At 48.5% G+C, this 23,965-nt stretch overlaps 2 protein-coding genes across 6 annotated transcripts; one reads left to right on the plus strand and one right to left on the minus strand.

Annotated features, from left to right (window-relative positions):
- Window positions 1-1,130: 1,130 nt before the first annotated feature.
- Window positions 1,131-2,121, minus strand: dexi (Dexi homolog (mouse)). The gene has a single exon (XM_047038763.1). It carries the CDS (start codon window positions 1,514-1,516, stop codon window positions 1,247-1,249), a length of 270 nt encoding a protein of 89 aa, XP_046894719.1. The 5' UTR covers window positions 1,517-2,121; the 3' UTR covers window positions 1,131-1,246.
- Window positions 2,122-2,233: 112 nt separating this feature from the next.
- Window positions 2,234-23,707, plus strand: clec16a (C-type lectin domain containing 16A). Of its 5 annotated transcripts, none has more exons than XM_047038758.1 (24): window positions 2,234-2,600; window positions 3,357-3,485; window positions 3,765-3,898; window positions 4,102-4,250; window positions 5,818-5,923; window positions 7,007-7,012; window positions 8,075-8,198; window positions 8,459-8,633; window positions 8,991-9,041; window positions 9,150-9,263; window positions 11,308-11,575; window positions 12,322-12,427; window positions 12,729-12,829; window positions 13,050-13,169; window positions 13,285-13,394; window positions 13,999-14,043; window positions 14,592-14,642; window positions 14,753-14,881; window positions 15,009-15,129; window positions 16,559-16,710; window positions 16,960-17,164; window positions 17,347-17,511; window positions 20,179-20,316; window positions 21,508-23,707. In XM_047038758.1, exons 1-24 carry the CDS (start codon window positions 2,527-2,529, stop codon window positions 22,020-22,022), a joined length of 3,288 nt encoding a protein of 1,095 aa, XP_046894714.1. In that variant the 5' UTR covers window positions 2,234-2,526; the 3' UTR covers window positions 22,023-23,707. The 5 variants fall into 5 exon arrangements, with proteins under 5 accessions (XP_046894714.1, XP_046894718.1, XP_046894716.1 ...); XM_047038762.1 differs by having other exon boundaries at window positions 21,601-23,707; XM_047038760.1 differs by having other exon boundaries at window positions 11,308-11,524.
- The last annotated feature ends 258 nt before the right edge of the window (window positions 23,708-23,965 follow it).

The following is a 23,965-nucleotide window of genomic DNA, read 5'->3' on the forward strand; positions in this document are numbered from 1 at the left end:
AATTCAGCTCTGACCACTGGGGGGAGGGTATCTACTATGTAGCTTGAGAACACTTGAGAGGAAAACACTCTGAAGTCAGATTCTTTACATTCCCTTATCAACCGTTACAGCATAAAGATACACATTTTTGTGAAAAACAAGACCTGGACAAGGAGGTCTATTGATTTGGAATATCAGTACAGGATTACTGACACCCGAGACAGGTTAAACCAAACTTGAAATGGACATTCTGAGATTTTTTTAAAAAGTGAATCCATGTGCCCTGAACACCTGGCTCCTTGGCGTGAATCTTCTTTCACATTCATGCTGCAGAACAGAACATTGTACCACTTGATCAATGGTATATAGACAACCACATTACTTTTTGAGGTCAGAAATCTGGCACATATTTTGTGTTAAACTATCCCATCTGAAGCTTCGACCAGCAGGGGAAGCTCTGGGGGAGGTTAGCCACAGATCTGGGTTCAGATTGGCCACAGAGGCAGGAAGCCAGGGAAATAATGTGGCCTAGAGTCGGTGGTTGCGGACACCCTGTGGCTCATGGGTCTGAACCAGTTATTCTTCTGCAATCAGGCAGAGATGGGGTGAATACATCATTCCAGTCAACCAGCATTGGTTCAGAACAATAAAGATAGCAGCCTTAGCACATGGAACAGGTGGATCCTTGAAAGAAAGTGTATCATTATGTCACAACTAAAGCAACAACTAAAGCAACCAATAACCAAAACCATGCTTTTCAGTATAACATGGTTATGCAAAAAAGTAATAACAATGGATAGTCTAGCTTGATACATGGTATCGTCCATCACAGATGGCTTAATCCTTGTGGCCGGTATTGCTTTAGTTTGGGGACAATTTGACAGCTCTGTTGATGTCCCACCGGACGGTGGAGTAGCTGTTCATTGGTGCATCTACCTTCACTTGAGTCGGGACAACCTGTGAAGATGGATGTATGGGAACATGCAAATATTCAATATAAAGTACAGTTTATACAGTACATGATTACAGACAGTACAGGTGACTATCATTGTATGGGAACAACAATCCACTGCAGCAAAAAAGAAGAAGTCAATTTGTGTTGATCACATTCGCATTCTACTTACTTTTTCAGACCGCAATCTTTGCTGTTCAAAGGCAAAAATAATGTCCCATTTGATTCAGTCTTATCCATCATCAAAGATCGATGTCGGTCTAGTTCGTGCCTGATGTAGCCTACACGCGATGCCACGTCGTCCCCTCCTGTAGGTTACTCCAGGTATCCCTCGAATACATCCAGTTCCGTGTCCGTGTCATATGGGACAGATGCTGGGTCGGATAGCACACCCAGATCCACCAACGCCTGGTCCATATCCTCAGGCAGGAACACTATCCCCACATTCAGTACGATGTACTCCATCAAAAAGGCATAGTAGAGAATCAATACGTTCACAAAAAACAGGCCAAGATAAAACATATAGGGAAGTTCGTTGAAAAGCGATTCCACGGAATCTAGTTGAGCATAAATTGAGAGTGTCATAGAAATTGAAAACAAAGATTTAGGTCACAAGTTATTTAAGCAGGCAGGGTAAACTTCAGGGCGTTTAGAAAAAGCAGACGTCCCCGATCGTGAGCAGAGAGTCATGGTGTGTGATTGCGGAATCCATTTCGGACAAGACTGGAGACTCCAGTATCTTGCAGGCTGAACGCAGCCCCCTTTTTCTCAGTAGTTGTCCAGGTTGAGCCAGCTTTGAAATGGTTTTCAGAAATCGTTAACAAGCAATATTCACAGGTAAAACGCTGTAGTTGATAACACGTTAAAACTCTCTTGTCATTATGCCTAAATAAACAAAGTACTGTTTAAGCCACGTCTTCTTGTCATTTGTTGAGTTTGAAATCCTGACAGCCCTTTTGTGCTAGCTAAAACCATGTAGCATGATTAAATTACAAACAATAACCCAATAAACGCCATGTGGTCCGCATTGAAGATGTGGTTTTCGTGTTCAGCTAATGTATATTATTCAAAATACTTAGCTGATCAAAGCATTTATCATTGTTTTCAATATTTCCTTAGACAGTGTTATTTTCGCAAACTGCATCAAAACAGTCCGACACGGCACTAAAGACTACCATTCTGATTGGTTCACAAAATGCAAACTATTTTCTGAATGGTCAAATGAAACATCAATAACTATTCATCCGCCCCATGCACAAACAGTCGCAGATATTATACGTCATGACGTGTTCTCTGATCGTTTAACGAAAAGGGCAATGAGACTTGTAGTTTTTTCAGACGGTGTAGCATGACATTGTACACCCTTATAGTGAAGCGCAAACGGCAAGTCCCGAACTACACATCCTTTAAACCTGTTACGTAATTTACCTAACTTAGCGAGCAAACGTTCCTTAGCTAACAGCTATCGTCGTCATTAGCTATCTACCCTGTCAACACATCATCGTTGTACGGGGGAGTGGGGTGCTAATGCTATGGATTGATCGGGATAACAGCAAAACAACCTGACAGTCGGAAGCATTCACATCTCTGCAATCATGTTTGGTCGATCAAGGAGCTGGGTTGGAGGACAGGGGAAGTCTAAAAACATTCACTCGTTGGACCATTTGAAGTAAGTAGCTGGCATGATGGCGAAGGTTGCTGGTCCGTTGTCGTTGTTACTTGTGTGTGTACTCAGCGTTCCTGACCATCTGTCTAACCTACAGCGTCTGTTAAAGCTATATACTGGTAATTAACCTATTGGCTTCTAGTCAAGCTATGTCCACTTAATGCAGAAGTCATGATCATGTAGCTACTAGCATAGCTAACTAGCTAGCTAGCTATGTCATACAGCATTTGCTAGTAACGATGCATCAAGTACACTAGCTAACTGTAACAACTAGCTTCTACAGTATGTACCAGCCAGATAGTTTCCAGGATTTGTTGTCGGCACTCTTCAGTTGGCCACACACCTTTTTGCAGCAACAATATAATTTTTCAGTCCAATACGCGGTAGTTAAAAAAGTTAAAACATTTCCGGATTATGAGGAATTTAAAAGCTCAGTGGTGCACTGAAATGATTGTAATCGTAACAATGCTACATAGCAAATTAGTTCAATTAAAATCAGCAGAGCTCAGCCTCCACTGACCTCTGCACCAGTTTCAGTTATCCGGCGATATTTGGATATTTGTCGCTGCTGCTGTCATGGTTTTGTGCAAGGCTTCAGTGCCTAGTAAGAAAGGGGTATAAGGTTGATTCACTTACTTTAGGCAAAGTACACATACTGTACTAAATTGCTTTTGATGAACGTGTGAAACTAAAGGCTAGAAAAGAGCTTGTTGTCACTGTCTATTCCTCCTCTCTCCCTCCTCTCCTTTCCTCCTTCAGGTATATGTACCATGTCCTGACAAAGAACACAACAGTGACAGACAGCAACAGGAACCTCTTGGTGGAGACCATTCGATCCATCACTGAGATTCTCATATGGGGAGACCAGAATGACAGCTCTGTTTTCGAGTAAGGCCTTTAATCTTTTTTGTTCTCTTCTTAAATTCACTTATTAAAGTTGGTCAGGTGTGCTGAGGCCAATTTTTGGGCCATTGGTGTGTCTTCTGATTCAATACCACTGGTCCAGTCGGACTGTTGACCCCTGTGTCCGTTGACAAATGAGCACATTTACCATAAATGTACCATTGGGTGATACATTTGACTGAATCATTTGTTGGATTGATTTGGATGTCGATCAGTCCCGTAGCGTTGTCAGTTGTTCAGGACGTCTGCTTCTATGTTTTCAAGCTTCTTCCTGGAGAAGAACATGTTCGCTTTCTTCCTGAACATCCTGCGTCAGAAGTCCGGGCGCTATGTGTGCGTCCAGCTCCTGCAAACGCTCAACATCCTGTTTGAAAACATCAGCCATGAGACTTCGCTCTGTGAGTAAAACTCGCTGCTTACTTTACCTGGGCTAGGAGACCGTATGTTCAGGAAAGCAACAAGGTTCTATCCAACTGGAGAATAGGGTCAATTTATACAGTATGACTTTGTCTCAACTATTCAGACAACTCCTAACTTTGTTAGACTGAGTCCGTACGTTTGTAAGATTGCGTCCTTAATTTCCTCACAATGTACCCTCTAGATTACCTCCTGTCTAACAACCATGTCAACTCCATCATCGTCCACAAGTTTGACTTCTCTGACGAGGAGATCATGGCTTACTACATCTCCTTTCTGAAAACCCTGTCCCTCAAGCTCAACAACCACACGGTCCACTTCTTCTACAATGAGGTAAGACCAGGGAAAGAGGTATGGAAATAATTGAGGTAGAGAGGAGGGGTTTATTTAATCCCAAAATATATGTGAAGTAGTAAATAAATGTAGTGAAAAGGTTTGTTAGAGATTTTGGATTTATGAGAAACAGTGAGTACTAGAGGGAAGAGCAAAGTTGGAGGTAGAATAGAGTTTTACAATCTTTTACAATAAAAGCCAGGAATGTAAAGTTACTTCATGCATTGCACTCTGTACGGTTTAACCCCACTTAAGTTGCTGAGTGTGCTGTACTTTGTATACATGTGTCCACTAAGCCTTGGCTTCTGTTCTGAGCTGTGGTATCCTTTCCCCCGGGTATTATGTGCAGTTGAACGGTAACCACACGGCATCCTGTTTATACGTTGTTGCTAGTGTCTTTGGCTTTAGTGGTGTAGACTTCCTGTGTCAAACTGCAACTTCCTGCCCAGGTACCTTGGTTGTAGCCACTCCCCCTCCCTTGTTGTACCTCTGTTAATTCCTTTGTTCCTCAGGCCAGTGCTCAATCACAATAACACAGCTGGTCTATCAGCAGCATAGGCCTGCTGTTGGCTTCTGTGTAAGGGGGAAGGTTATTGGTGTACTGTAGATGGTAGCAACCTGTCATTTTTTGTTCACTGTGACCTCTGGCTGACCTGTGAACTGTCTCTGATTGGCTGGAGGTCTCGGGGAATGAGAAAGTGCCTGCTTAGAGGGACAAAATGCTCAGAGAGAGATCTTTAGCTAACATCGGACTGTAAATCCATCCAGTCGTTGACCACCACCGTGTGGTCAGCAGGTAGCTTTAGCACTAAGCGATAGCCTAGTCGTCTTTTTCTGAAAGAGAGAACTTAGTTGGACCACCAGAAGAGTCGTCCTAGGTCATCGCTGTGTGGGAGGAGAGGAGCAGGTTTAGACGAGGTTGGTTCAGTGGTGCAGGGAGGCTGCAGCAGTCCTGGATTCCCAGCGTGGTTCTGTAGTGTCTCAGCTAGTGCTGAATACCTCCACTGTTCCCATCATCATGCATGAGATAAGCCAGCCGCTGTTCACCTATGAGCCTGAGCAGGTGTAGTCTGGCACTGGAGAAGTCTTAGTCTCAGTGTATATTGGGTGAGTGGAGCTTCTCCACCTTCTCACTGTTCACCTGCTCTGTGAAGGTGAACTATGCCTACTCATTTGCTCTGGAAGGCCTACAGTAGGTAAACTAGGCCTAGTCACTACCGCCATGCTAGTGTATCAGGAAAGTACTACAACAATGTAGATATTAAACAAATAGACCGTACACTAAATGAACAAATATAAGTTGTTTTGAGACTATTTGGAAACTAGTTGGAGGCTAGGTATTCTCAATCTAACCGTAGTGAGTGTATTTAACTTGTCAAGTTCAATGCTGTTTATTAGAGTATTGTTCTCTTTAGGTTTTCTCTTAGAAGTAGAATACTAGTTTTCACCAGCGGGTCTATCCCCAGTAGCCGCTCTCTCTCTCTCTCTCTCTCTGTGGTTGTGTGGCCTCTGTGGCGCAGTGCTGTGCTCTGCTCACCGGCGCCCCCTCTCTGTCTCCCACACACAGCACACTAATGACTTTGCCCTGTACACCGAAGCCATTAAGTTTTTCAACCACCCAGAGAGTATGGTCCGCATCGCAGTCCGCACCATCACACTCAACGTCTACAAAGGTATGTGTCACACACACACGCACACAGATCCACACACGCGCCCCGTAGAGGCTCCGAGCCCTTTCTTTGCTGCTTCTCCTTTCCTCCTTCCTGGTGCCGGCTCTAACTCTAACCTGCCCACGATGCATGAGCATGGCTAATAAGGTAACGCTGTCGACGACACAAACAAGCACCCAAACAAGCACACTCCAACTCACAGCTTTCGCCCGCCAGCCTTCCTTCTTTCTCCTCTTGCCCTCTGCTGTAAGGCTGGCTTGTGCACAATGGGTGTTTGGCCGGGGGCTCTCTGGGACAGGGGAGCTGGGAGTCTGGACAAGACGGGGTTGGGTGGGGGTGCTGGTTCGGGACTGGGTTGGGTTGGGCGACAGCGGCTGGGAGCGAGGGCTGGGCAGGGGGCTTGGGCCTGCCGGTGCACAGGTGTCTGTCCACCTGCCTTCTCCTGGGACTAACTAGGACGCGTGTCCTAGCTGCTCGAGATTCCAGCGATCTTCACATATGACAGGGGCCTAAGGAGAACGGTTGTCTTCCTAGCTGTCTGTCTGTCTGTCTGTCTGTCTGTCTGTCTGTCTGTCTGTCTGTCTGTCTGTCTGTCCATCCTACCCTGCATGTGTATCACGCATGGAAGTTAGTGTGACTCCCTGCTCTTATCGACAGATTCTTATGTAACATTGCATATGTGAGCTGGAGAGTGTATGTATCAAACGATTTGGGGTTATTAAACATTCTGTGATGCTAGCCATATCGATGTCTGTTAGTATTGTGTGTTGACCTGACTGTTGAGGTGTGTTTGCGTGTGTGTGTGTGGGGGGTATGCTACTGTGCAGGGTTGGTCATGGGTGTGTGTAGATGCCTCGAGGGGTCTAGCCCCCAGCCCCCGCCACCCCCCACCCACAGCAGTCCCTTATACTCACATTAACCCTTTGTCTGTTTTCCCCAACCCCTCTCCTCTGCTCTCCCTCCTCACCCTATTCTCTCTCCTTCTCTCTTTCTTCCTGTGTCCCTCCGCTTCTCTGTCTTTCTCCCTCCTCCCATCCACCCCCCCCCCCCCCACCCCCTCTGCGCTCCCCATCTGCCTAACTACAGTCTCATGTAAGTTGGTCCCATTCACACTTCCCATTATTGGTTAATCTGCTCTATTTGATGTGTTTAGCATACCCTAAGAATGGTGGCTATCCAAACAGGTGTTATCGTTCATTTCCATTTGATTTGTCAAGCATTTCTCGCTGCCCACCTACATGCAGACAGCCTGGCATGCCTTCCTCTGTTCTCGTCACGTAATGCTCTCCTGACTCATGATCAAATCTTGGATCTGACATCTTGTCCATTGGAATGCCTGCATCTGAGCGTTCTGTTCCTGCTGTCAGGGGGCCAACTGTAGTCTTACACAGACGTTCCTTACTCAGTGGCGCGCACACTGACACGCCTCCTGCCCAACCCTTGAGCGGCAACAAAGTGTGGTCTAGTGTATGTGGAAGGAAACAGGAAGGAAACAAGGACGCCAGTGCAACAATAGAACTGTACACAGCCTGGGTTTCCTGTCCCCTTTAGAGCCGACTGTCCCGCTGTGGTAACCCAGCCACAACTCTCTCTCTGTCTCTCTCTCTGTCTCTCTCTCTCTGTCTCTCTCTGTCTCTCTCTCTCTCTCTCTCTCTCTCTCTCTCTCTCTCTGTCTGTCTGTCTGTCTCTCTCTCTCTCTCTCTCTCTCTCTCTCTTTCTTTCTCTCTCTCTCTCTCTCTCTCTCTCTCTCTCTCGCCCGCAACCACCTGAGCTAGCTTTTAACCTGGAGCTAGCTTCTTTACCCTACTCCCACTCAGGCCCCACTCAGCTGCCTGCCTCCCTCTCTCTCTCTAACCTGTGTTAGGCTACACCATCAATAATGCAACACTAGAACGAGGGAGCAATGCCTAGAACAGTTTACTTAAATGTTTTTTTTATGGATTGATTTTGAGTCTTTAGCCTGATGAGATGCTTCCCACTCAGTCTTTTAAATTATTTGTATTATTATTGTTGAATAGCTTGAGGAGGCTTCACATTTTGATCATTTATTTAAATCCTACTCAGGAATGTGTGGTATTGAGAGTGATCTTGTCGGTGTGTGTGTCTGTGTGTATGTGTAACCATGGTAACACGGCCTCTCCCCCCTGACCCCAGTGGACAACCAGCACATGCTGCACTACATCCGGGACAAGACGGCGGTGCCCTACTTCAGTAACCTGGTCTGGTTCATCGGCAGCCACGTGATCGAGCTGGACAAGTGTGTCCAGACAGACGAAGAGTAAGAGCGCTGGTTGTTTTATTGACTCTGGCTGGCTGTCTTTTGGCTGTCTTTAGGTTACTCGTCAGAAAATTTACACCAGTCATTACCCCCTGTGGCCACTAGGTGTCAGACGTAGTCTCGTTTTGTCTCACTGCTGGTCGACTTACCCTGGCCGCTTCTGCTACAATCCATGACAAAGCAAACGTCGATTCTTCTTCCCTTCACACCCCTCTTCTCTCTCCTCTAAACCCCGTTCCCCCCCCCCCCCCCCCATCCAGACACAGGAACAGAGGGAGGCTGAGCGATCTGGTGGCAGAGCACCTGGATCACCTCCACTACCTCAACGACATCCTCACCATCAACTGTGAGTTCCTCAACGACGTCCTGACCGACCACCTGCTCAACCGCCTCTTCCTGCCGCTCTACGTCTACTCACTGGTTAGCCCCGGGACGGTACGCTGCGCTCTGTGTGTATGTGTATAAGTGTGTCTGTATAAGTGTGTGTGTGTGCCTGTCTGTAAGTAAGTGTGTGTCTCGATCTGTGTGTCTGTCTGTGTGTATCTGTCTGTCTGTGTATCTGTCTGTCTGTGTGTCTGGGGATCTGTCTGTCTGTGTATCTGTGGATCTGTCTGTCTGTCTGTGTATCTGTCTGTCTGTGTATCTGTGTGTGGATGGACGGTCCATCTGTGGGAGTGCCGTGTTTGTGTTAGTGTGTGAATGGTGCGGGGGGGATGCTGTGTGTGTGTGTGTGTGTGTGAATGGTGGGTAGCCAAACATCCCCTCATGTGGATGTGTGTGTGTGTGTTTCAGTCAGACGACAGGAAGATCAACCCCCAAGTGTCCCTCAACCTGCTCTCTCAGGTAGGCTGCCACACACACACACACACACACCTGGATTCACACCTGCAGATTCTCTAGTCTGTCTCAGCCTTCATACAGTGTGTGTGTGTGGTGTTGTGTGTGTTCCAGGTGTTCCTGATCATCCACTACCAGCCTCTGGTCCACTCCCTGGCAGATGTCATCCTCAACGGAGATCTGTCAGTCTTCTCCTCACCGAGCGCACAGAACACACAAAAGAGCATGGTGAGACACACGTGTGTGTGTCCGTCTGTTTGTCTGACAGGACGAGAGTACCAGCTATGTCTGTCAGATGTGCGTGAGTGGAAACCAGGGTTGCATACTAGACCATGTCATTCTGCCCCCCCCCCCCCCCCCCCCCCCCCCCCCCCCCCCCCCCCCCAACGCATGCGCGCACACACACACGAGGAGCAGAGCTGCTGGGCCAGGTATGGGCGGTAGTGTTTTCAGAGAAGCCGAAAAATGTTTTCAGAAAAGTGTTTTCGGAGACATCCTTGTGGTTTTTCTCAGCACTCGTCAGCCCAGATCCGATCTTCCTGAAGGCTTCGGGGTAGTAGTTCACAGTGTGAATGTGGTGCAGCGTAAAATAGAGAGAGAGAGAGAGAGAGAGAGAGAGAGAGAGAGAGAGAGAGAGAGAAGGGGGAGAGAAGGGGGAGAGAGAGAGAGAGAGAGAGAGAGAGAGAGAGAGAGAGAGAGAGAGAGAGAGAGAGAGAGAGAGAGAGAGAGAGAGAGAGAGAGAGAGAGAGAGAGAGAGAGAGAGAGAGAGAGAGAGAGAGAGAGAGAGAGAGAGAGAGAGAGAGAGAGAGAAGGGGGAGAGAAGGGGGAGAGAGAGAGAGAGAGAGAGAGAGAGAGAGAGAGAGAGAGAGAGAGATGGGTTCTGTTTTTACTGTTGGGACACAAGGTCAAAGGGCACTTCCTGCTTCGCTGATGATGTGGGAGGAAACGAGGCCGTATGGAACACAGAGGTTTATCGTCTAACCCCGATTCCCTTCCTGGAAGCTCTTGGCGTGCGTGCGCGTCTGAGCGCTTGCAGGCGTGCCTCTCAACAGCCACGCACGTGGCGTTTGCAAAGAGCCGTTTTGACCTCAAAGTGTGCGCGCACCGAGGTGTCTGACCTCCATTCGGTTCTCATCACGTCAAAGCATGGCAGGGCGAGCGGTTAACCAGAGATCTCTCTGCAGGCGGCAACCAGGTGCACTGCTTCCCGCCGACACAAATAGGTACACCGCATGCCTACTCAAGCGCACACGCAAAAGGGTGCACGCCGAAGCCTGTGCAGGCGGAGCACTCGGTGTGCTTTTCCGACGTCACAGCCACTCAGCATCTGTGCCTCCCGGCATACAGCTCCCATAATGCACGGGGTGTGAGAGGGAAGTGATAGACGTTGCTGAGAAACGGCGCTTTTCCTGTCACTGTTCAGAATAAGCGGGTCACAACTACAGTTTCAGTCGTGTGTGTGTGTGGCTTGTCGTTTTATCAAGGATATGTCATTGTTGTGGCTGTGGTTGACAAAAGGACAATGAACCTTTTACTTTAAAGAGTTCAGAGTTCCGCACTCTGAACGCTGAGTTCTCAGAAGGAAGTACAGGGAATGAATGAAGACATTGTGTGTGTTTCATGGTAGTTCTCATAAAGGAAATGAGAATTCATTAATCATTCTACTATCTATTATTCCAAATGAAAGACACACCCCCTATCACAGGGTTGGGGAAAGTTAACATGAAAATTGTGTTAACTGTTAAACTCTCTTACATTTACATTTAGTCATTTAGCAGACGCTCTTATCCAAAGCGACTTACAGTAAGTACAGGGACATTCCCCCCGAGGCAAGTAAGGTGAAGTGCCTTGCCCAAGGACACAATGTCATTTTGATTACTAACCCGACTCCCTCACCGCTCAGCCATCTGACTCCCTGTTTTCTTTTACCACAAATACAAAACACAAAGCTACTCTTCAGAGAAAAATATTTTGACTAAAGTTACTTTGAAGAAGTACTGCAATACATTCAGACTACTTGTCCTGAAGAGACAGTCTGGAATCAATTTTATAAGATAAGATAATCCTTTACTTTTAGTTTTGTGTTTAGTGTCAGTAAATGTCAGTACCCAGCTACTGACATTTTATGACTGTTTGCAGTCGATCATTACACAGTCCTATCTCAAGACTGGATTGATTAGAGAAGAGCCTTCCTTCCTTCCTGGAATCTGGAAGTTCTATGCCTTTGGTTTCATTCTGTGTTTCACACTGGTTCTCCTTTCACTCTCTCCAGAACAGCACAGGCGTGCGTCGCTTCACCAAACCCCCCGAGTCTCTGGAGCGCTCGCTGGAGATGTCTCGCCACCGGGGACGCAAGCGAGCGCAGAAGCGCCCCAACTACAAGAACCTGGGCGAGGAGGAGGAGGAGGACAGGCCGGGGCCAGGAGAGGAGGGCTGGGAGGACGGCGGCGGCGGCGGGGAGCGCGAGAGGGAGAGGGAGAAGAGTAAAGGTAGTGAGGGCGGGTGCTCTAAGGGAGGCAGGACGAGTGGGGAGACAGAAGGTGAGTGGGAGTGTTTGCGTAAGGGGAGTGTCTGTGTGTCACACCGGAGTGCATCCATCATCCAGACCGCCCCATCACCCACTTATTTTTTTTTACCCAGCAGCCCCGGCATCGGCCCCGCCCTCCAAACTGGCTGAGAGACACGTGCACACACAAATACTCTTGTGTATTCGGTGGACAATGTCCTTTATGCTGTCAGCTGTATTCATTCAACTGTGAATGCGTGGGAAAAAATGAAAACCGAGGCCAGATTAACAGTGGGTGTGCTCAGAAAGGGTGTGTGTGTACAGACAGTTTGGAGACCGGGCTTTTCTTTGGGCCGCTCCCCCCCCCCCCCCCCCCCCCCCAGTGACACCTCCTCACTCCTCCAATCTCCATGGTGACCGGCTGTCCCTGTCACAAACTCCATGGTGACAGCTTAACCACTGTCAAGGTCTCCACCGTGACTCCATTCATGTGCTCCTCACCTCTCCACCTGTCTCTCACTCTCCTGTGCGTGTGTGTGTGTGTGAGACTGGGTTCATCTCGATAGTCTGCGGAGGGTTCCTCTCCTCCCTCTCCCCCTCTTCTGAATAGATGACAGCAAGGAGATGGAGGCGGGGGAAACTACCGCAGACTATTGAGACGTGTCCCAGCATGAAGGCTGCCCTCCAAACATTCTAGGGCTGTGTGCTGTTTCAACGATACATTTGGGGCCAGTTGGGATGTTGTTTCAATGTGAATTTGGATTGTGTGTGTGTGTACAGAGATTGAGATGGTAGTGATGGACAAGTGTAAGCTGTCTGAGCTGACGGAGCAGAACATCACTGATGAGGAGAAGACGGCAGCTGCTGCCCGCACACAGAGGAGCAGGTACACACACACACACACACACACACAGAGGAGCAGGTACACACACACATACACACACAGAGGAGCAGGTACACACACATACACACACAGAGGAGCAGGTACACACTCACACATACACACACAGAGGAGCAGGTACACACTCACACATACACACACAGAGGAGCAGGTACATACACACGCAGAGGAGCAGGTACACACACACACACACACACACAGGAACAGGTACATGCAAAGGAGCAGGTACAGTACATGCACACACGAACAAAGATGTGTCCTAAACAGATATTGTGTGTGTGTGTAGGCCCTTCCTGGACATGGTGTACAGTGCTCTAGACTGTACGACCGATGACTACCACGCTCTGTTTGTCCTCTGCCTGCTCTACGCCGTGTCCCACAGCAAAGGTGTGTATGGATGCTCTCTCTCTCTCTCTCTCTCTCTCTCTCTGTCTGTCTTTCTCTCTGTCTCTCTCTCTCTGTCTCTCTGTTTCTCTTTCTCTGTCTCTCCTGACGCGCAAGCACACGTCATAACGGCTCGCACTCCGTGAAGGACAACAAAGAGAGGGGCCTGAAACCATTTCCAACTGTGCATTATGGCCCTGTGTGTGTGTGTGTGTGTGTCCAGGTATAAACCTGGACCTTCTGGAGAGGTTACAGTTGCCAGTGCCTGACCAGGAGAGAAGCTCCTACAGTCTGGTGTTGGTGGAGAGACTCATACGAGTGATGAACCAGGCCGCGCAGCCAGGTAACACACACAGACAGTGTCATACATTATGCCTGTTCATGACCTGTTTTTAAGCAAATCTCTACACTCGTACTTATACATACTAATCTATCTCAACGTGTGTGTGTGTGTGCAGACGGCAAGGTGCGTCTGGCCACTCTAGAGCTGAGCTGTCTGCTGCTGAAGCAGTCGGTCCTGTCAGGTTCTCACTGCATCATCAAGGACGTTCACCTGGCCTGTCTGGAGGTGAGCAGACACCCCCCCCCCCCCCTCCACTACTACTAGTTATCCTACTGGTTTTTCTACTATGACTAACCTACCCAGTGTTCCTACACAGTCAAAACAGGGGGTGCCTCTTCACTCACGCATGCTTGACTCCTGTGTGTGTGGAGTGGAACTTGTGTTCTTTAGGACTGGGCTCGCATTCTTCGAATGTGAGGCTGCTTAGAACACGGCCAATGCTTCTCGAAACCGTGACAACAAAGCAGTGCTTCTCAGGAGTCAGTCACACCCGTCAGGAACAGTGGGACGAGGAACATGTCCGCTTGTGGGGACCTTTTCTTTGCTTTCACAAGTTCAAGTGCTATTTTATGGAGGTTGGAGTTAGAATTCATGTTAAGGTTCAAATTATATTAAGGGATGGTTAGGAGTTAGGGATAGTTTTAGGGTTCAGGTCAGGTTTGTATGTACATATTTGGGCTATGGTAAGGTTAAATGTTAGGGAAAGCAGGATTTTGAATGGGACTGAAACGTGAGCCCCCCATAAGAAAAGCAATACAAGCATGTGTGTGAGAGAATGTGTAAATGTGTAAATGTATTATTCAGATTGACATGTTTGGTCTGGTTTCAGGGTGCAAGAGAAGAGAGTCTGCATCTCCTACGGCGTTTCTACAAGGTGTGTGTGGCGCCACACACACACACACACACATTTCTCATCTTAGAACATTTGCATATTTCTGTTGAAGTATACCATTCCAGTGATCTGTATCAATACATCGACCAAATAGCGAACTATCCAATCGCATAGACGCATAAACATCAATGCGTGCGTGTTTCTTTTCACACCCAGCACCATCTGCATGATTCCTATCTGTACACTCCTACACTCGGTGGTGGTATGCGACGTAAGGTTGTTGCAGTCCTCCAATGAAAGCCTTGCGCGAGTGCTAGTGTTCACAGTCCAGTGCCTAACGATGCAGCACCGAATCTGCCGTTCGTTTGCGCGGTAGCAGCCAGGAAAAAGGATGTTTTCACACTCTCCTGTAATCCCGTTTCAGCCGGTCAAATGCAAGATTGCATCGTGGTCGAGCGCCTTACAGTACGCCCCTAACGTCAGCAAAGCTCACCCCTCTATTGTATTCCTTCCGCCAGTTACACCCTCTCATGCTCTGAACCCCCCCCCACCCCCCTCCCCACCTGTCTTCCTCTCTTTCTATCTCGTAGGGGGAGGAAATCTTTCTGGACATGTTTGAGGACGAGTACAGGAGCATGACGGTTAGCACGCACGCACATACACACACACACACACTCCTACATTGCAGGCATAGCAAGCGACCCAAAGTGTGCGTATGAATGTGCCCCCTGTGCGTGTGTTGCCCTGGTAGAGTAAGCCCCTGAATGTGGAGTACCTCATGATGGACGCCTCCGTCCTACTGCCCCCTACTGGGACCCCGCTGACTGGCATCGACTTTGTCAAGAGGCTGCCCTGTGGGGACGTGGAGAAAACACGAAGGGTGAGCAAGCGGACACACACACAGTATACACACACACACACACGACTACAATTCATACTAACGTACTCCTGCTCACTCCCCTCTGTCCTCACACTCGAATGGGTGTGTGTGTGTGTGCTCTCCACAGGCCATTCGTGTGTTCTTCATGCTGAGAGCGCTCTCTCTGCAGCTCCAAGGAGAACCCGAGACGCAGCTGCCCCTCACTCGCCCCGAAGACCTCATCAAGACCGATGACGTCCTGGACCTGAGTAAGACACGCACACACAGACCCTGTCTGCCACACGCGCGCACACTGATTGATCTGTTCTAGAAAGAAGAAGGTGTCGTGTCGAGATGAGTGAAAGATTTCCGTTGCCCTCGTCTGTGGGCCCGTTCCAGTATGTGTGTGTGTGTGTTTGTGTGTCATCAATGGTTGCTCTGGTGATGGCTAACAATAGTCCTTAAAACTAGAAGTGAGTGTTATGTGAGCGTGGTCGGAGGAGGGACTGTCCACATCTGTCTGTCTGTCTGTCTGTCTGCCTGTGTCAGAGAAAAGAGAAAAAGAGAAGCTGATTATTTATAATGGGGGTTTATAATAAAACACCTCATCAGTCTGGCCTTTCATTTCAGTGTTTGTGGTTTTACAGTGTGTGTTCCAGCTAAATGCTCAGATCAGGTGTGTGCTGCGTTTCTATAGCTAGCTAGTTCCTCCAACGAGCTTCGGTGTAAAACAGGGAAATTGATACGTGTGTGTGTGTGTGTGTTTCATTCCCCCTCATTTAGTAAGAGATGATTCAACTAGACGTCTTGCCCACCTACATCTCATCACACATTCTCACTTGTGTGTGTGTGTGGGTAGTGTGTGTGTGTGTGGGTAGTGTGTGTGTGTGTGGGTAGTGTGTGTTTGCTTCTAATTCTGTGCCTTCTCTGAACCTGGCTTCAGGAAACAAAGCAGAGAATGACTCTGACACCAGAAACCAGGCCACTCTACACACACACACACACACACACAACCCATAGACTAAAGGTCATCCTGTTATGTGCGTGGGAGCTGTATCTCCTTGTCCCTCATGAACACTGCTGTCTTTGATCTGATGAGGGTGGTGGTGGTGGTGGTGGTGGTGGTGATGGTGATGATGGTGGTGATGGTGGTGGTGGTGGTGGTGGTGGTGATGGTGATGGTGATGGTGGTGGTGGTGGTGATGGTGGTGGTGGTGGTGGTGGTGATGGTGGTGATGGTGGTGGTGATGGTGATGGTGGTGGTGATGGTGATGGTGGTGGTGATGGTGGTGGTTAAGAGTCCAGATCATCTGGAGCCCACGGCTGCTCCTCTAGTGTCCTTGGCTACCACCTGCTACTGGCAAGGTTGCCCTGCGGTTGGGTTCCGGTTAAGAACAGGGACCAGACAGTCTGTGTGGTTGTGGTTGATATGGTCGGTACGATAGAGTATGCACACCGCTGCACAGGTACAATCGAGATTGGAAGATGTTTTCAAATGTATATTCTGAAAATGCTGATCTCATTGTCCCTGGCAACAACAATAAACAAAAAGACTGTAAAATATACTTGAGTGGGAAGATGGGCTTCTTTTTTCTCAATGATCTGAAACTGGTTTTAGTTGTGTAATGGTCATGTTGTGGTTGTGTAATGATCATGTTGTGGTTTGTGTAATGCTCATGTTGTGGTTGTGTTGTGTAGACAACAGTGACCTGATCGCCTGCATGGTGGTCAGTAAGGAGGGGGGTCAGGCCCAGCGCTTTCTGGCTGTGGACGTGTACCAGATGAGCCTGGTGGAGCCGGAGACCAAGCGCCTGGGCTGGGGAGTGGTGAAGTTCGCTGGCTTGCTACAGGTAAGAGAGAGAGTGAGAGGGGGTCCGTGTGTGGATTACACATGGGAGAGAGTGTGCGTGCCTGTAGGAGGACTGTTCAAGCTCCAACTCCCGTGTACTGTGACCTGTGGATACTCACTCCCGCTCCTCCTTCCCCCCCTCCTGTTCCCCTCCCCCCCCCCTCCTGTTCCCCTCCTTCCCCCCCTCCTGTTCCCCTCCTTCCCCCCCTCCTGTTCCCCTCCTTCCCCCCCTCCTCGTCCCCCTCTCCAGGACATGCAGGTGTCGGGCGTGGAGGATGACAGTCGGGCGTTGAACATCATCATCCACAAGCCCAGCTCCAACCCCCACGCCAAGCCCCTCCCCATCCTGCAGGCCAACTTCATCTTCGCCGACCACATCCGCTGCATCATCGCCAAGCAGCGCCTCGCCAAGGGCCGCATCCAGGCCCGCCGCATGAAGATGCAGAGGATCGCAGGTGAGACGCGGGAACCGTTTTTAGTTTTGTTTGAATTTTTTGCCTTTTATTTTCTGCTTTGTTTTTCTGCCCGATCGTGAATAAACTTATATGAAACAGGTAAACCAAAAAAGACACCCCCAAAGGAAGTTAGGTCAGGTTTATTATAGCTAGCAGTGTCAAATGCGTGTGTTTGTGCGCAGCTCTGCTGGACCTGCCCGTGCAGCCCTCCGCGTCCGACGTCCTGGGGCTCGGCCACGCGGCCAACGCCGCCGGCCTCCCCTTCCGCTTCTACGACCAATCGCGTCGAGCGCCCAACGACCCCACAGCACAGAGATCGGTCTTCGCCTCCGTTGACAAAGTCCCAGGTAACACACGCACACATGGACACACACACACACACACATGGACACACACACACACACAGGGACCCAGATCAGATTGGGGGGTTCGGAATCCTGCAAAGCAGGCTAGTCAGAGACATTCCCCTCCCCGGGAGACAGGTGTGTGTGAGAGATAACCGAGTCTGCCGCACGCCCAGTGCTCATGACGGTGCTCGGTCGTCTTGTGGGACTAGGGCCCCTAGGGTGGTGTATGTTCAGGGATATACATGCTGAATCGACAGGCTGCACAACAATGGCCCCACTCACGACAGTTTTAACAGACAGTCCCACCCAGCCCTCCAATGCAGTACGACTCGGGTGGGTTTCGTGGTGGGAATTGGTCCTCCGGTGCTCCTAGGCCTTTGTAGTTGGACTTGTGGGACGCGTTCGTAAACGAGTGTTCTTGGAAACGCGTAATTGGACCCGTGTTGTGTACAGAAGGGACCCTCGGGACTAGCGGTGGAGACACAATGAATCGCCCTGTGCAGCAGTTGGGTCACATCAGCAGGGTACACGGCAGGATACGATGGCCAGAACAAACAGCCCTGAGAAGGCCTGATCGTGACTGTGGCAACACCGGCCGTTGGAAAACCGTTCACATGTTCCTGCTTTTGTATAGATTCCATGTTGTAACAGGTATTTTTATTTCACGCAACAGGTCTACAAGGATCTAAAGTTGGCAGTAGGGATGCACCGAAACTCTTGTACTCGTAAAAAAAATAACCCGATACCAAAGACAGATACCTATAAAAAAAAGAATATGTTTTTTATATTATGACAATGATGTAGGTTAGAAATGAAACAACTATATAGCTGGTTGGTGCGTTGTGTTCACTCACGGGGTGTCAGTTACTGTAAAACACAACTCTTGGACACAAGTTTTCCGTTTCTTAAATGAGTGAGTGTGGTGTTGCTAAAACAACACAGAACATTGACAATTATCACACACACACACAGCTTAAAATAGGTACCATAAATAATATATTACCAACGCCATTATATTAATAAAATCCGACCACTGTCGAAAACGAAACGAAACATTCCACAGCGCAGTATACACAATTCTCCAACCGCTACATAAACTATTTATAAACTTAACGTAATTAAATAAGGTTAAACAATCCGAGGACTAAGTACACCAACCAACTAACTTTTATCCTGAGTGCACCGCATTTCACTAAATTAAAGATTGCTCACTGCGAGCCTAAAAGAAAACTTAGTGCGGTGTTACTGCAGAAGACCAACCGTCATGTAATGACTTTAACAGATAAAAGTCTGACAAGCGTATTCGGTCTCCAATTGGCTGATCCCACCAGCCTTTCTTACAGGTAATTATGCCCTTTGAAGGTTATTGGACACTCACTGAAATGTGTGCTTTAAGTTTGTGATAAGCACATAAAAATAATACTATTTTCTTTCGAGTAATAATAAATAAGATGTCCATGATTCTGTTCATCAAAAAAAGTCTGCCTCTCACTTTCCCCAAAAATGCATAACCTAGTTCAGAGGTGGCAACATTGTGTGATAGTTATTTGACTATTTTGTCAAAGAAGTATCGGTAATGGCACTCTGTATCGGCAAGTACACAAATAAAAATAACAGTTCTCTTATCGGTTTGTAAAGAAAGGGGTATGGGTGCATCCCCAGTTGGCAGGATCCCTCTCGGTGGTTCCAGCGATCATGCTGTTAGCCGCCACTCTCGGAAGAGACTCCACATGGCAGGAAGCCATGACAGGAGAAATCCTGCTTCTCTGTGTGACAGAATTCTATGGTAAAAGCCTGGATCTCAGTGAGACACGGTACCATGGTTAAACCCTGCTTCTCAGTGTGGGACAGGATTCTATGGTAAAAGCCTGGTTCTCAGTGAGACACGGTACCATGGTTAAACCCTGATTCTCAGTGTGGGACAGGGTTCCAAACTCCAACCTTGTTCCTTGTCCATAATTCAGTTTCAACATAAGCAAAAGGAAGTTTGTGGTGTACAGTCGACATGCAGACGCACAGGCGAACACACTCACTATGCCGAGTGCAGATTAAGAGGAATAGCCCATGCTTTTCACATGAATTTCTCCACGTAGGAAACCAACTTGTTTTGGTTATCACTTCCTCATTTCAGATAATGAAATTTCCTTAGAATCTCTACCTATCACACGCACGCACACACACACACACACACACACACACATCTTACTTTGCCATAGCTGCATGCTAGATGATGTGTTCACAAACCACCTTGTGTATATGACAGCGTCTTCCCACAGTATGCACCCTTGTTACAGAGAAAGGAATGTGGTGTAGATCAGATTAGCTGTTCTTAGTAATCAGGCATGCAAACTCCTCACCTTTAGGTGAGACTCATCTTTTTGGAACCAAAAGGGGTCCCCTGGCCAAAGTGATTTGCGCAGATCCAATGAGATACAGCATTTTACCCGTGCTTTGCAACAGTACAACTGGTTCTGGAAGCAATCGTCACTCCTAATGCCTAAACCTCACAGCCAATCAGGGGCAGAGTGGGGAGAGGTTTTCTACATTGATCTAGCCTCTTAATTTTGCTCTCAAAAGGCACTTGTGCACCTTTTTTTTGTTTTACCCCTGACCTGTATGCATGCCTGAGTAATGTATCAACTCTGTGTGTGTGTTTGCATGTCTCAGGTTTTGCAGTGGCTCACTGCGTGTCCCAGCACAGCCCGTCTCCCCTGTCTTCCCCCTCCCCCCCATCCAGTGGGAGTGGCAGCACAGGACGCTGTGATTCTGTCACTGCCAGCACTATATCAGCCCAGAGCCCCACAGGTAACACACACACACACACACCCTCCTCAGCCCAGAGCCCCACAGGTAACACACACACACACCTTCCTCAGCTCAGAGCCCCACAGGTAACACACACACACACCCTCCTCAGCCCAGAGCCTCACAGGTAACACACACACACCTTCCTCAGCCCAGAGCCTCACAGGTAACACACACACACACACACACACCATCCTCAGCCCAGAGCCTCACAGGTAACACACACTATTCCCCATGCCAGCACATACAGACTCTAAAGACACTCAACATGGCAGTAAACCATGCTAGGGGAAAACCCTGGTTCTCAGTGTTCCAGTTACACACACACACACCTATAATCCCAGCTTCACAAACTGCACACACACACACTATAATATCCATAGAAACACATACTCTGTCTCAGATATTTGACTAAAAGCATTGTATTCTAAGAGGACACAAAACAATGCCTCTATTCATCAACCGGTTCTACCTGGACTGTTGTATCAAGTCTTAGGAGTACACACTCTAAGGCAGGAGGTCTGAAGCTACAGAGCCTTTCTATGTACTGTATGTTTGAAGACTGGAGGTCTGTAATACATATTCAAATGTGTTGTGTTGGAATATAAATATGCTTTCTCTGTTCCACCATGGAGTCTCCTTGTCTTTGTGAGCTCTTGATGACTACTCAGACCTCTCCATGCCTCGCCCCCTGTCTACCCCTCTACCTAACCCTCTGTCTGCCCCTCTGTCTGGCCCTCTACATGCCCCTCTACCTGGCCCTCTACATGCCCCTCTACCTAGCTCTCTATATGCACCTCTAACTGGCCCTCTACATGCCCCTCTACCTGGCCCTCTAACTGGCCCTCTGTCTGCTCCTCTAACTGGCCCTCTATATGCCCCTGTACCTAGCTCTCTATATGCCCCTCTACCTGGCCCTCTACATGCCCCTCTGTCTGCTCCTCTACCTGGCCCTCTACATGCCCCTCTACTCATCCCCCTACCTGGCCCCATGCCTGCTGGTGGACCATTATTATGCTTGCCTAGTTCTAGTCTATAGAGCTTACAATAGCCCTGTAGCCGGGTGTGTCCCAACTTCTGATGGCATCTAGCACAGCTGCAGTAAGCAGATACTGGTGCTTAGTTACTGGTTGCTACTGGCAAACTAGAAATGAACCCTGATTAACCCTCTCCCCCCTCTGCTCTCCCCAGATGATGGGACATTTCTGGAGCACACCCCGCCCTCCTCCTCCGGTGGGGAGGGTGAGGAGCTAAGCGGTTGTGCTGTCCCCGTCTCTCCCCCAGGCCCCTCCATGGCGCTGGCGCCCAGCCTCACCCCTGCAGCCCAGCCCACCATCTCCCTGCTCACGGACGCCCGCGCCGACCAGCTCAGCGTGGAGTCCCTCACCCTGCTTCCTCCCGCCGAGCCGTCCCACCTGCCGTCCTCACACGCTGCGCGTGCACTCCAGGGCCCTGGGGCTGCCATCACTGAAGAGGAGGAGGAGGAGGAGGCGAGGGTAAAAGAGGAAGAGGAGGGGTTAGCAGTGGACACGGACCCCACCCTCAAAGAAGAGGCAACAGCGGAACAGGCCACGCCCACCGAGCCGGAGGACCAGGATGCCGAGATGGACACTCCCCCTGGATCGGATCTGCAGCCTGGGGAGGAAGAGGAGGAGGAGGACACGCCCCCTGATTTTTCAGACACACACTCGCAGGAGGTTGACTAGTTAGCTAACAACACCTAATCCTGTTTTGCTGACACACACACACACAGTGGCGCAAGAAGAGATCTCGGCTCCGAAGTGATGGACCTGCTTGGCTGTAGGTGTTGTCCTCGAGTGTTGTTGTGATGAATTCTGCAGCATCAATGTTTTCACACTGTATTCGCACATGAAGAAAGACTCTACTCACTACACCATTCATTACAGAGGGACAATTCTGTGGAGCTGTGTTCAGCTGTGTTTATGGGGGCGTGTGTGCGTGCATACACAGGGGTCGATTAAACTTGTATTCAGTAGTCTTCATTGGTCACTAGTCTTGTTTGTGCACACAGCCTAAAGTTGGAATGCACTTTTAAAGGTTTGCTATTTCAATCCGCTCTGTTGATCTAGATGCAGTTCATCCTTGACTCTTATCACATGACCTGAGGATATCACACTCATTCAGCACACTTTCACTCGTTCTCTTGTTCAGTTCCTCTGTCCTTAGAGGTGACGTGGTCTGAAACTATGTTTCAGACTGCCAAGACACAAACCCAGTCAGCTAAACTAGCCTCCCTACTTGGACTACACCCTGTCCCTGGCCACTGCTTTGATGCGTAGCACTTACTGCCAATCTCTGTGTGGGTGTGGTGTGGTGTGTGCACGTGTGTGTTCTTGTTGGGAACCGATTATGATCTAAATAGTGATCATTCATCTCATTACCAAGGAGTATGTGTCCTGGTAGCTCTGTACAAACACCAGTCCCGCACCTGGGAGTATTCTTACTTGGCTGCGTGTGTGACTGTGGAGGGGTGTTTCTGCTGCAGTTGGGGTGTTTCTGCTGCAGTTGGGGTGTTTCTGCTGCAGATGGGGTGTTTCTGCTTGATGACATCCACCAGCTTTTGGACGTTGCTCACATCGGCCACGTTTCTCTTTCTCACACAACACAACGGACCTGAATGTATTCCACTGGTTCAGATCCAGGATCTGATTGCCTACTGCCCATCTTAACTCTAATCTGATAGGGGCCAGGATGGAGATGGTCTGGGATCAGCCTCCAGCCTGTCTAATGAAGCTTTACTACTGCAATAATCTAAAGAGCTAACCCATGGGGAGAGAGCTGATTGTAATGGACAGAACATCTCTCCAATCAGAGTGTAGTTACTGGAGGATGACACGTTTTCTGTTTCTGATGGTGAAAATGCGGATTATGAGGATGTTGGTGTAAAGAGCCCTTTTAGAGTTAAGCACACACAGATATCGGTGATATATCGGATCCCCTCTTTCTCCCCTTCTTGCTTTCTCTTGGCCTGTCCTGTTCCGCTTTTTTTTCCCTTTAACTTCTCTTCCTCCCTCGGTACCCCTGTTGGGTTTGTACAGATGATCAGGACACCATCCTTAAACTGGATCTTGGTTTGGATATTCCATACAGCAGTGAAGTGTCAGGAAAGCAATACTCCTCTAATCATGTCGTATTTGTTAGGCTTGCTTTCTTTCTTTCTTTTTTATTTATCTAGTCAGCATTCCCAACCTTGCTTTCCTTGTAAATATTTGCCCCGATGTTAAGACTAATGCTATTAAAGAGGACTTAGTGCAGTGTTTTCTGGATGTTTCTACGCTCTGTAAATGCCATCCGCTTTTAAACTTGTAATTATACTAAAATACGAACAGAGAGATAATTAAAGATCTGCAATAAATTATTCTACTTATGATGGTGTTGTTGTGTGAATTTGTGAGTTTGTACAATTGATCAAGTACGGTCCACCCTTCAATTTCCTATATTTTGGTTTAGGGTTGAGCAATGAGGGAAACATTTGCACAAACTTCTTAACATCATTACTTGGGGCCGTATTTACCATACAGGCTGCAACCATAATGCAGCGGCCTGGGTTTGATTTTGACTGCCATTTCTGCATGACTCCCCCTTTCCCATTCATTTCCTGACACCCTGTAACCAGTTCTGTCCAATA

This window comes from Hypomesus transpacificus, chromosome 17 (genome assembly GCF_021917145.1).
Source record: "Hypomesus transpacificus isolate Combined female chromosome 17, fHypTra1, whole genome shotgun sequence".
Lineage (NCBI taxonomy): Eukaryota > Metazoa > Chordata > Actinopteri > Osmeriformes > Osmeridae > Hypomesus > Hypomesus transpacificus.

Bases quoted from the DNA above. Each gene is read 5' to 3' on its own strand.
- dexi (XM_047038763.1), bottom strand. From the start codon at position 1,516: ATGACACTCTCAATTTATGCTCAACTAGATTCCGTGGAATCGCTTTTC.
- clec16a (XM_047038758.1), top strand. From the start codon at position 2,527: ATGTTTGGTCGATCAAGGAGCTGGGTTGGAGGACAGGGGAAGTCTAAA. The intron at 3,899-4,101 runs GTGAGTAAAACT...TGTACCCTCTAG, and splicing joins CAGCCATGAGACTTCGCTCT to ATTACCTCCTGTCTAACAAC. The intron at 16,711-16,959 runs GTAAGAGAGAGA...CCCCCTCTCCAG, and splicing joins AGTTCGCTGGCTTGCTACAG to GACATGCAGGTGTCGGGCGT.